Source organism: Pyxicephalus adspersus, chromosome 2 (assembly GCF_032062135.1).
Source record: "Pyxicephalus adspersus chromosome 2, UCB_Pads_2.0, whole genome shotgun sequence".
Taxonomy (NCBI): domain Eukaryota; kingdom Metazoa; phylum Chordata; class Amphibia; order Anura; family Pyxicephalidae; genus Pyxicephalus; species Pyxicephalus adspersus.
The window spans coordinates 53,336,267-53,349,965 of NC_092859.1; the positions used below are offsets into that span (position 1 = coordinate 53,336,267).

The 13,699-nt window shown below is 35.8% G+C and overlaps 1 protein-coding gene across 2 annotated transcripts in view; it reads left to right on the top strand.

The window, feature by feature from the left end:
- The window catches only part of KCNIP1 (potassium voltage-gated channel interacting protein 1), a 189,554-nt gene that overhangs the window by 64,720 nt on the left and 111,135 nt on the right, over positions 1 to 13,699 (top strand). The window contains exon 2 of one of the 2 annotated variants that reach the window (XM_072400797.1): positions 3,751 to 3,795. The exons of the other annotated variant lie outside the window; for it this stretch is intronic. Within the exon in view, the coding sequence (XP_072256898.1) occupies positions 3,751 to 3,795 (45 nt within the window). The remainder of the gene's footprint in view (positions 1 to 3,750; positions 3,796 to 13,699) is intronic. 2 annotated transcript variants of the gene reach the window in all.

A 13,699-nucleotide genomic window follows, 5' to 3' on the forward strand; every position in this document is an offset into this window, starting at 1 on the left:
TTTGGAAATGGACACTGATAGATCCTGCCATTCTTGGACACTCCACTTCACCTCCAAGTCTGACTCCCATTGTTTCATGTAGGAAAATTTCTTATCTATATCTATATCTGTTTATACATATAGCAGATACTTATAATAATCAGGTTATATTTTCAGATTATATGTCATGCTACAAATTAAAGGTTTTTATGTTGCTTTATTATATGTAGAAATCTTTGCACTAATACCTACCTGTTGATTGCTGTAGTTTTTTCCCCTATATAAGATATATTTGTTATTGAAATATATGCTAGAATCAGTCACCGGTAGAACTACAGACGTGACGCACATCCTGTTTTCCGGGATGTGATGTCAGTTGTCAGGGATGGATGCGCTGGACGTCTTTAGGATTAACCGGAAGACACACTAGTATACCCATTGTATTATTGTTCTTAGATAACACAGGTGAGTCAATTATATATCAATGAGAGACACAGCTGAACAATATTAAATACTTACCAATACACTATAAAGGTGGAAATTTGGTAATTGCTTTATTGATCCTAACCATTGCATGGTATGTTTTCTGTGTTCTGCTGGTTTGCTGAGGATCTGCTGGTCTTCCTCCCCACATCTTCTATTGAATAATAGGGGTAAGAAAACCTTTGAATAACTACCTTTGTGTAAAAAATTCCTTAATCATTAGTTCATAGTAGATTGTATTTTCAATAAGGCTCACTGAAAATCTACTTGTTTAAACTATCTTAAGATTCTTTGTGTTTATCTTAAAACAAAAACATCATATTTCTCTGGGATAACCTTGCATCTCTCAAAGGTGGTATTTATTTCAATGTAATGACGCTTGTATATGCTATTTAATTCATTAGTAATATTTTCCTCTTTTAAGAAAAATCTTTTGCTCATTGTTCATAGCTAATATATTGTATATTTTATTATAGGATTATTGCTGCTAAATAAAGTCTGAAATTTTAAATATATATATATATATATATATATATATATATATATATATTTACGGCTAAAATAAATTTTTACAATCTATTGGTTGAATTATAGTTTCTGGGTCTGAGGAAGCAGAGAAGACCAAATGAAACTACAAAACCAAATGAAATTGTAATTTACAATGAATGTATTAGATGCAAAATTACATATTTACTTGCCTTGATTATGCTATCTTTGTAACTCATTTTATTTGTTTATATTTGTTCATGTTTATTCACATTGTTAATTTTCATGTTTGGAATTAATACATTTTGAATTTAAACTGAATATAATGGTGGTATAATCAATCTATAGAGAAAACCACAATTTTTTGGTGCCACATTCTTAATATTTAAGCATGGCACAAACACTATAAAAACCATGATTAAAATATTTTAAAGCTGTGATTAAATCCCTATTAATATACCTACATCTACTTTATATTCCTTACAATTAATAAAATGATTAATGAAATAATGATAGAAATCACATATGAACTTCTATACACAACATAATCGAAACTCATTACCTTATCATGTACTATGGAACAGTTCAATAGTCTGCTCCATCCTGAAATGTCCAGGGTGCTTAGAATATGGCTGCAGAGAGGGCACTCAGCGTATTGCATGTACAGCCAAATCAGACTGACAGGGACAGCCTCCGTCATCTAAGACAACCCTGCTGGGTGACGTCACTCGGACATGTGCTATGTGTTTCAAAAGATGGGGAGCACTAATATCACAGGTTGGAATAGGAGAGCAACTGACAGCTCAGATTAATGGCAGCTGCTACATAGTAACAACCTTTTAGTAAAGACAAGCACAATGTAATACTTTGTAACCACTGGTAAGTTTTTAAAATGACTTTACAATAGACATCTAAATAATGATAATTTATTGTAAGGCAATGGAAATAGTGTGATTGGTATATCATTGTAAATAATAATGTTTTTGCAAAAGAAACTTCATGAGCCAATATTAAAACCATAACGCTCCATAATTAAACATTTTGTGTAAGAACATAATGTTGTTTTCAATAGTTAATTTACAGTTGTATCTTTAAATTTTAAAATTTAAATCTTTAAATTTGATTTAAATCTAAATAAAACAGTTTAAATTTTATTTTTTAAAACCATACTAAGAAAGAATGTAATATAAATAGAACCTAGAGAGAATATACAAGTTCATTTTATATTTAATATTGCAACAATCATAAGAGGGAAGCTTTGAAGCTGAATGTCTCATTTAAACCACTTGTCATTTAAACCATTTAAGCGCATAAAAAGACAAATGATGTAAATTGTCCATTACATGTCTACTAATGGGTGTAATTGGTCATCCTTTTTCAATTGAAATGGTAATTTTGTTTTACCTGTATGGAACTGGCCACATTTGCTGTTTCCATCACGGCTTTAAAAATATCTTATTATTATATTTTTTTTAGTGTTTGTGCCATGCTTGACTGTGAAGGGACATTTTGTCTGTGAAGGATCCTATCCTCTTTGATGATTTGCTCCTTTCTGTTTGGCTACAGTGGGAGTCCTTAAGTGAAAAAATCCACTATAGTGGTAGTAAGAACAGGTCTGCTTAGAAGGAGAATCTCTTTTACCGTGTTTATATAAATAACTGGTTTGCCAATAATTGATTGTAAGTACTATTATTTCATGTATATACACTAATGTATACCAAATGAGCAATATACAATATACTATATACGTCCATACAAATTTTTTATTTTAGAGTTGTGCTTTAGCTTTTCTCTTGAAAAAGCAGTGATAGAAACTGCAAAACACATTGAGGCATTTGGAAGGGTACAAACTAAAAACCTTTCAGAAGGGCACAAGCTTAATGTGAAATAGGTCACAAGAAGTAATTAGGATAAATTATATGCCAAAAAATTCTATGATTTGAAGCAGGTATGAACTAACTTAAAAATAATGTTTGGATTGGAAAATTGTATTTTTTATGAAAGTTATGTTTTTTTTTGTTGTAAATAATTAATAAATTGTATTTTTATATATGTTCTGTAAAAGATATCTACAAACCATTGTGCTGCTTTAAAGATTGTTTTTTAAAAATATAGAATGTTAAAAACTGCATAGATCCCATAAAAATGTATTAACTTACATTAAGCAAGACTCTAAATAATCTGTTAATGCCTGTTTGTATGTTCTATAGCACTGAGCAAACTGTAAACAACGTTACCAGGAAATTTGTGAGTTTCCACCCATCTCTGCTTCAAAAAGGTTGCTGAGGAATTAGAGACATTTCTGTTAACAAAATTTATGATGCCTTATCAGATAGTCTGTCTGCTCTGCACCCAATAACCTAATGTAGAGGAGGAAAGAAAGAGGAGGAAATAAAGTAATAATAAAAACAGATCTAAATATGGTAAATACCATTAGGGGAGCAAATTTGGTTCACATGTGTTTAAATGATTTTACAACTTCATATTGCAACAATTAGTCTTACAACTTCATATTGCATTGATGAGCACATATTTTTCAGCCATGCTAGGATATTTTTACAGTAATAAGCTTAGTAAATGTTTGGAATTACATTAAAAACAGTTAAAATAATGATTGCATGCATTCATTAATTTTTTTTAAGTATTAATGCAGGCCTTTTAAAAATCCAAAAAGTGGAAATATGGTTTAACATTTCCACCTCTTATCCTTTAAATGAACATGAACAATGTCTTGGCTATAGCGGACCACACAGTTCTGTGCTAAATATGAGAACCTTCTACTATACATTATTTCTTTTACAGGTCAGCTGTATGTTATGGACTACGCTCCTCGACAAAACAAGTCAGGTATTGGATTTTTCTATTACTGACTTGCTGGCTTAAGCATTGGCATCAGAATCACCACATACTCTGGATACCATTTGTATGAATTCATTGCTGTACAAAAGCTTATCATGTTGCATTCTATGGTGCAGATCCCTATTGGTCTTCATCCTTTTCAGGATACCATCATACAAAAGCATAAAACATGAAAATCAGTTAAATCATTTTCATAAAGCTTCATACATGTGTGTCAACAATATATGTGAAACAAAATTAACTTTTTACAACATGTACATATGGTACATACACTATCTTTGTACAATAAACAAGTAATATGTCCTACAAAATATCATCAGCAATTCTAATGGCATCAAGTTTAGGCCAACCTATGCAGACCTTTAATATCTTATATGACTATGCATTGCGTTTCCATATGCAGAAAATAGACCTCTAGGTCTATTGTCCACACAGAAAATTAGGACTATAGCTATATTAATCAGATGCCATTATGATTGTCATACAATTTTGGACAACACCCTAACTTAGGGAGAACACACAATCTATGCAGGCATTTTCTTTCTGGGGAATTGTATCTAGGACCCTACCTTTGCAACACTACCCCTCAAATATTTTCATAGAACAGAAGAGTCTTCATAATTGGTGTTCGTTAACAATTATGTCCCCACTTTGTTTTCTTTTCATTGTTTACATGTAGCATTAAAAGCATTCTGCCACATGTGTTTGATAAACGCAATTTTTAAAAAAAACTGTTGATCCTGTCTGAAATAAAATTGGGCTGGGCTAACGCAACTAAAGTGTGCCTAAGGTCAGATGTCCCTTTTAAATAGTAGGTATGTTGTATGTACCCCCTCTGTAGTAGGGATATAAAGATACCTTTGTCTCTCAAGTAGTAATAATAGTCGACATTTCTGTACCTGCCCCCCTTCCTTCTGTATATTTCTGTAGATTATCAATTATTTTTTTAAAGCGTACCAAAACATTTTTACTTTACATAGAAGAGTAGACAATATAGTAAATAAAGTAAAACAGGTTTTTATTTTTTTATAAGTGCAACAAACTTTTTTATTAAAAAAAAGTGTCCAGCACCACTCTAAGTCTTGATCGCCCTGGCAATCAAGATGTAATGGGAGCGCAGAAGGTGTAGCCAGAGCCTCCCGGGATGCATGACGGAGGTATTCCGGGAGGCTCTGGCTACATCTTCTATGTCTTGGACATGCACAGAAGGGCCGTTTTTTACCAAGGGGAAAGAGATGTCAATCTCATGCATGCACAGAGATAAATGTATAAATCTTTATTTACAAAAATAAAAACAAGTATACAAAAACAACAATATAAATTCCACATTGTCTTTTTAAGTTATCAATGACAATATCCCACACAATACATTATTCAAAAATTAATGCTCCCTGTGTTCTGGTAAAATATTATAATTGTTTCTTGGTTGTATTATTAAACTTTTCTTTTCCCAGAAGCCCAATTTTTTTATGTGTTTCATAACATTAAATGTTGCTTTCTCAAAAAGATTGGGAACAAAGACATCCTTTATATATTCTATGCAAAAATTAGATATACTCAAAGGATTGTTCAAAAGATCAAAGAGTTTGTTTAAAGCTGCTCACACAACCTTTTAAGGGATTTTGCCACAGCTCCATTGATCTCATGAGCATACCTTGGGGTAGCTTCTCAACAACAGCGTGGTTCCCCCCCTCTCCCCACTGTGAAGTATCTTCATAGCATGGTGTCCCTTGTTTGAGGTCGGCTCAAACTGTTAATTGTGATTTCTATATTGTGTGGGATCTTGTCAGCGACAACTCAAAAAGACAAAGTGGTATGTAAATAAATATTGATATGGGTAATATAATTGATGACTTGATTGTAAATGTTTGGTGTCCTTAAAATCCCTAATTCTCTTTGGAAATATTTCTGTAGACTGTCATTCACTCCCTGTTATAAGAGGTGTCAAGAAGCCAAACCTATACTACCTGTAGGCAGTATATAGTTATTCCTGAATTGTTTACATTTGCATTGTTTGCTTACATTGTTCACTCTTTGGCCCTGATTTATTAAAGCTCTCCAAGGCTGGAGAGAATACACTTTCACCAGTGAAGCTGGGTGATCAAACAAACCTGGGATGGATCTGGTCCAGGATTCAAAGCATTTGCTAGCAAATAGCAAATGACATTGAAGAAATCCATTCCAGGTTTGCTCGATCACCAAGCTTCACTGGTGAAAGTGTATTCCCTCCAGCCTTGGAGAGCTTTAATAAATCAGGCCCTTTGACTGGAAAGTGATTTATAGTATACATATTTGTTCCCAATCTTTTTGTATACATATTTACACACAATAGAGGAGGAAGGGTTCAGAGCTGGCCTCTGCAAGAGAGACAGAGTTGCAGACTTCAGAATGCTGTGTCAGCACACAATTAGGAGAGCATTTCTGGCAGATCAACAGATATTTTTATGATCTTGTAGGGTCCTTAAGGGGATAAAACCAATGTGCATGTCCTGTGGAGATGTACTGCATGCTTTTCTTGTTTATTTGTTTTTTTGGCTCTGACATTTACTTTAAGAAAAAAATCAGTAAAGGCTCTAACATGATTTCATTACTCATTATCAATGCACGTTACCAAAAAGAATTGCCATGATCTATGCTCTTAATTGTTTTGTTTTGACTTGATTTCCTCCTATGTGACTTGCCCTCTTTGTTGATTGAAGGATTAGAGGCCTAGTGATCTTGGTGAGCTGATCTTGTAATGTCCTAATAATGCAAATAATTTACCATGTAGATGTTGTTTGGTGTTTCTCCCATCATGAGGCAGAAATGCGTTACCTTCAACCATGTTTTCCCTGGGGAATTTTTGGTATTCCCCCCTATGGAGCTGCAGAGAGAGGAAATTATATGGTCACTAAATATGCCTATAGTGAAAATTCACCTGCTCTTATATCATATTTAATGTACAGTAAATATCTGATGATAGAATTTGCATTAATTACAAAGATACTATGCCTCCCCATTTTGAGTAGAGATATATCAGCTAACTCAAATTTTGATATATCCAAACAGGTGTTTACTCCCACTGCACCATGAAGGGGACCTGTTTGAGAGACATTGAGAGACAATTGTAAAAAAATAAAGGTTTGGAGGTGGCTGAAAAGACAGAGTAAAGTAGTGCAAAAAGACAGTGAGGTATGGGAAATTTGGTGCTATCTTTCACCAAAGATGATGACCCTACTCCTTATTAAAGCCTCCTGGGAAAAAAAGAGTGAAAAAATTAAATCGATTAACTTAAAAGGAACTATGCACTTGTGAGAAATGTATATATTTGTAAGGTTCTGTTCATGACAGGGGAAGCAGACTTGTTTAAAGTGGTGATAATGTGGTCTTTTAGCATTTGGTGCCCATCTGTTGCATTGCTCATAAAAAGGTGCTAGTGAGGGGTAGTAAGTTGTAAGTTTAAAGAATTTTGCCATGCTATCCAGATTCAGCCGTAAGCCTGGGCAGTTAGTTAGTTAGCATTAAACACAAAGTTCATTGTGTGTGCCTGGCAAGGTAGCCAAGAGGTTAATCCACTGTCACTTTGCCTGGTTAGAGGTTACAGTATATGGAGTCAGCCATGTGTTGGTTTGGTTGGTCTTGGTACCAAGAATTATGCTGTAAAGTTTGTGGCTTGCTGCCCAACCAGCTCTATATTAATCAGTGTCCTGTAAAGAAAACTTAGTGTCTCCGCCCTTGCTTGCTGTTTGACCACTTGTTCATGGTCTGGTCCACCTGGCACTGACATCATATTAAAGTGATAAGGACACATTCTTGATCACTTTGTCATGCAGGTAAGCAACAGATTTTTTTTTATGAAAAATTTTGTCTACTGAGCATGTTACACTGAGGGGTTGCACATGCCATAAAGCCAGGGAAAATGGGCATGTCCTAGAAAAAATATGGCTGAACTAGCAACTGTACAATACTTGCAGTGGGCATTTTTCCACACTAATATATGCAGATAAATTGCTGGCTTGTATGCTGAGAAACAATAATTCAGAATAGGAGTCATTAATGGAGAGAGTGATAGTTCTATTTGCAGCCTACTCTTGTCTGGATCCACACCTGAGGTAGAAAAGCTTAAGGTCCTGCTCAGTTCTGTAGAAACAGTTGTCTGCCTCTGAATACAGGCAGGAAAAAATATTTGTGTGGCACAAACAGAAAGAGAGAAAGGTTCATGAGATATGCAACATCAGAGGAAAAGGGAGCTAGGTTTTTTGGGACAATTTTGGCTTCCTTAAAACTGGATGGGGGATTTCCATATTCCTAACCATGCACATTGTACAATGTGTAAATATTCTTTTTTTCAAATGACATGGATTTTGTTGTGAACCACCCTGGAACGCATGCAAGTGATTCTCAAGGAGGTTTCAATAAAGCCCTGGAAATAAATCCTGAATCACAGGGGAAGAGATTAACTCAAAATACTCAGAAACTGGAAGAAAAATAAGCAAGACAAGGACCCTCCTCAAAAAGTCCTTATTTTCTGGTAACTAATTCTCTTTGTTTCTCTATGAATAGCACCATAGATGACTGGAAAACAATCTCTCTCATGCAAATATTATGGTTTTGCCAGCCATGGACTTTGTGTACTCGGTATAGAATTGATGGCAATGTAGCATTCTCCTGTTTTAAAATTTTAGCATCTAAGGACATTCTGGATTGATGAAATTGCATTAAAAATGCAACACATGCAACATTCCCTCCTCAAAAAGTCCTTATTTTCTGGTAACTAATTCTCTTTGTTTCTCTATGAATAGCACCATAGATGACTGGAAAACAATCTCTCTCATGCAAATATTATGGTTTTGCCAGCCATGGACTTTGTGTACTCGGTATAGAATTGATGGCAATGTAGCATTCTCCTGTTTTAAAATTTTAGCATCTAAGGACATTCTGGATTGATGAAATTGCATTAAAAATGCAACACATGCAACATTCGTCTCCACTACTGCTGAGCCCCCCAGCGCTGCTCAGCATTTCTTACACACTTAGTTACACCTGCCTTCGCTTGTCATCTGCTTGCCTCATCCCTGCCCTATCTTTACTATTCTCTGCTTGCTGATTCGGTACTTCACATTGTCCGGCCACCATGGTATGTCCAGAGACTGCAACCTGACAACAGCCTGCAGCTCAACATTCTCACCTCTGGGAGCACATTGCATCCCCACTGCAACACTTTGAACCTGCAATTAAAACAATAAATGTTGTTAACTACAAAAGTATTTGTAGTATGGACTCCAAAATAAATGTACTGTATTCCCATAAAGATTTGTCTTTTTCCAATAGAAATGTATTTTTTGCCTGGTTACCTAAAGTGTTCGAAATACTATAGTAATAGGCCTTTTTATCAATTGTGGGAAGGGAAAAAAAGGTGGGAATCCTTGGATAGAGAACTTTGATAAATATAAATTGTTTGTTGTTAATATGCCTGTCATAACTGGTTGCATTCAGTTTGAAGATAACTAATTTGAACTTTGCGATTCTGCATTACGAGTCCATATTGTCAAGTATTTTTAATCTAATTTGTTTGTTAGGTTCATTGTCAAGTAACTAAATTTCCTTCTTGTTCTTTGATTTTGTATATCTTTTGTGACATAGGACCTGATTTAATAATGCTCTCCAAGGCTGGGGAGGATACATTTTCATCAGTTTGCCTTCCTTTGGACCATGACCATAGTCAACTTCTATCTCGAAAGAATTGTGATTCTCTGGGAATTGGGTGTATTTATAGAATCTGAATTCCCAGGAAAAAAGGGGTTTTTCCTTGGAGTGGTAAAATGCTATTTTGTAGGGAAAGATCAAAAAGACAGAGAATCTGGTATTGAAATTTTGTTTATTTTTCTTTATTTCCTATTTATGAATTTGTGCTTCAATTTCAAAGATTTTTACATGTTATATGGTCTTTTGTTATATAACATAAATCTCCTCCCTATTGCTGTTTCCTGAACAAGCAGACTAGTTGTGCAAAACATGCCAAAATCAAAATGCTAGGTTTCAAGATCTATGTGGAACTAAATACTGAACTACCTTTATCATTTTATGACAGTTTTCATGGACATTGTGATCTCTGGGACCCTGGTTTTCTGACAGGACGTTTATATAAAAACACAAAAATATACTTACTGTGGTTAAAGTATTTTAACCTATGAATACATTATTTGTTATTAACCCGGTGTATTAATAGCATAACAAAAAGATATTATACATCTGAGTAAACTTAAAAAAGTAAGACCTGAGGGGTTACCAATTGCTATTACAGCTCCAATCAATAAGTTTTACTTAGAGATAGAAATAAAGCTAATAACACTGGAGAGTCTATAAAGCGTATCCATATCCTCCAACATGAAATAAAGCATTCAAAACAATCTTTATCCATGGTCCTAAATTTTTCCATTCTGATAATGTTATTCACTTTAATCAATGATTTAGAGAATTGCTCCTGCAGGAATACCCTACGAATATTTGAGTTTCCGGGATCTATGCAGCTGAAAGATTTAGCACATTTATGTGGAATGATAATCCCTCAGAAATGAAGGTAACCTCAGTACGTTATTTAGATTTTGCAGATCCGCAGTTAAAACTACAAAAATATCATGAAAAGAAATCTCTTCAAATAGCAGTCACGAAATATACGTTTTTGCGGACTATTCAGTTGAATTAACGAAAATATGGAAAACCTTTACAATTGCGTATGGATAGAAGATTAAATGTGTATTGGGGGAGTATGGAGTAGTTAGTTCATTCAAAGGGGGACCGAATTGTGCTGGCTGGTCCGGACGCCCTCTTTCTTCCTTTTAGATTACAAATAGTTATTGTGATATTAAAGATATTTTTTTTTTTTTACGGATAATATATGAGAATTTTAAAATGGAATGTAAAAGTTTGATGTACACCTCAAAAAAACATCCCAGATGCTCAGGCATTTAAAGAAGCTACATGCAGACATAGCTTTAATGCAGACACATCTTAAAGAGTCACAATTTAATTTGCTCCATAACTCCTGGGCCTGGGGGATTATAGGAGCTCCATCAGTTAATCGTAAGGCAAGGATATGATTTAGTCGGTTCATTGGTTGAACAAGCTCTCATTGCGGATGCAGTAGCTGTGCTTCTGGGACCTACACAGTAAGAAGCCATAAATACGGCAATAGGTAAGGGGATACAATCCTTCTGTCAAGAATTAAGAGACCAGTCTCATCCACTTAACACTGCAGAGGACAAGCTTTTGACGGTAGAAGACGAACTTTCACAAGCCCATGGCACTATCAACGCTATGGGGAAACATATAAACCTCTTGACAAATAAAATTGAACCACCTTGAACCAACAAAAATTGAACCAACCAACAGATAAAATTGATGAGCTAGAGAACAATAGTCATAAAAACAATCTCATCATTATAGGCATACTGGAAAGTTTTACTACGAGACAACTCTATGATCTCTGCTCCACTATAATTCCTTCCCAGCTGGGGATAACCAAAATCTGCCAGGTGGAAAGAGCCCTTTGCCTATGGCTGCAACGCAAGGCCAGAACCAACCTGAGACTGATAACCGTTCGCTACCGAGATTATGCGGACAGGTCCATCATTTTATAAGCATACAGAAACCACGACTTACCACTAGAGGGTGCAAATCTTTAAAACTTTGCAGATTTACTCTGCAGAGGTATTATGGAAAAGAAAACCATTTCAAAAGCTGTGTTCCACGCTCCTTCGAAGACAAGTTAGTTTTTGTATGGCATACCCAGCCACTCTTCACATTGTGAACTTTCAAGGGGCAAATCATGTACCAACAAACCACCGAGAGGCAGAGGAATTTCTGCATGACTGGCTTTCCTTTTCAGAGTCACTGCAAGAGTAAGAGACTGATGGGTCAGGCACCACCCAAGATGCTTTAACTAAGGCCCCGGACTTAATAATTTGTGAAACCTCCAATTGATCTTCAAGAAGATTATAATGGTAAAACCGCTTGCACTCATCTCAAACCTTTAAGGGATAAATCATGTCTGAAGAGCAGATGAGGGAAATTCCCCCTACATTTTACAAGTCTACCTACATTTTTTTCTATGCAAATAAATGCAAATGGCTTGAAGTACACATAATCCAATGTGATATACGTCCAGGGTGTGGACCCACTCCTAATTGTACTACACTATATGATATCCATGAGGAAAAAGGCATGTTCCCAAATCTTATGTATTGTTGGATATACTTTTTATATCCCTTTCCATCTATATTTTTTTTCCTCTCCAGTCCTGGAATCTTTACCTAAGGCAACCACCCACCTGACGTTGATGGTGAAGAAAGTCCACCACCAACTAAATTCGCCAGCGACTTGAAGTTGCTATCACCAAGAGACCCTGAAGTTTCTATCAGAACATTTGTTTTGGCAGTTCACTTGAAACATCCATGACATTATTCCATGACTCAGCACTCGAGTATAGACAACTCATCGTTTTGAATTTATATCTTATATACAGGTATGGTGTGTATAATTACTTGGAATATTAAGGGACTCTGGTCCCCAAACAAGAGGATGCCAGTCCTGCGGCACTTAAAATGCCTCAGGGCCGACATCACACTTCTGCAGGAAACACATTTGGGTGCAGAAGATTTCCACAGAATGCACAAATTTTAGGAGGGCAGGGGTCCTTATTCTCCCACACAGAAATCTTCATTGTGAAATAACATCCTCCACCTGTAACCAGGCAGTGAGGATAGTTAAACTCCTCAAATTCCCAGACAAAGAATTGTCCCTTTTTTAACATATATGCTCCCAACTCCACCAATTGGCTTGCAAAGGGTCACACTAATAACAAAATTGTAGGGGGAGATTTCAACACTGTAATGCAGGCAACTGGGGATAGAACATCTGGCCCCCAGCCCCAGATGGCGGAATCTTTGATAACCTAATACACAAGCCTGAAATACTTACCATAGCCCTCTCAGATCATGCTCCGTTGGCCTTAACTATGAGGATTTCCTTCATATCTGTACAAAGAGTTGGCCTTTCAGGCGGAGCTCAAATTAGCATGGGCAACCTATACAGCAACAGATTCAGAGCATAAAGATAGCCCTATACTCCTTTGGGAGGCAGGCAAAGCATATATGGGAGGGCGCATTATCTCTTATGTAACCACCCCGTAACAAACAAATTTGAGCAGCATACCTAGAAGCTCTGAACACTCCGTCAAGCACAAAGACTCCTGACAGAAGATCCCTCCCCAGTTCATAAGCAATCATGGATGTCTGCTAAGGTTCAATATGATACAAAAATTTGGGAACAAATCTGAAAAATTATTGGCTCATCTAATCCATCCACAGTATTAAGCAGCCTTTATTCCCTCAATGTTTACACCAAAAGACGAATTAACAACAGAACCCAAGACTATAAACTCTGTACTAGAACAATTCTACATGACACTATATACTAAGCATAAAGGGACACCATCCCAGTTATCAAAATGTTTTGAAACAGTCCAACTACCCACTCTAACCCAAACACAGGCGCCTGTACTCCAAGATCCTTCTGGGAAAGAATCTTATATTTGGGTGCTGCCTAAACCAGGGAAGGACCCCAGACAACCAGTCTTTTACTGCCCTATTTCTCTAATAAATTTAGATGTCAAGCTACTATCCAAACTATTAGTGGAAATACTAGCTATATACTTGCCGGCACTCATATTGCCTACTGAGGTAGGGTTTTTCAGAGGCAGGTCGGCTGTAACAAATATTAGTTTTCTTGTAGTGTTGGAATTTGCCAAACACCATCCTACATCTAATCTAGCAATTATTGGTAACGACGTCATAAAGGCGTTCGGTAACGTATATATTCCCTGGTTGTTCCAAACTTTTGGGAAAATTGGCCT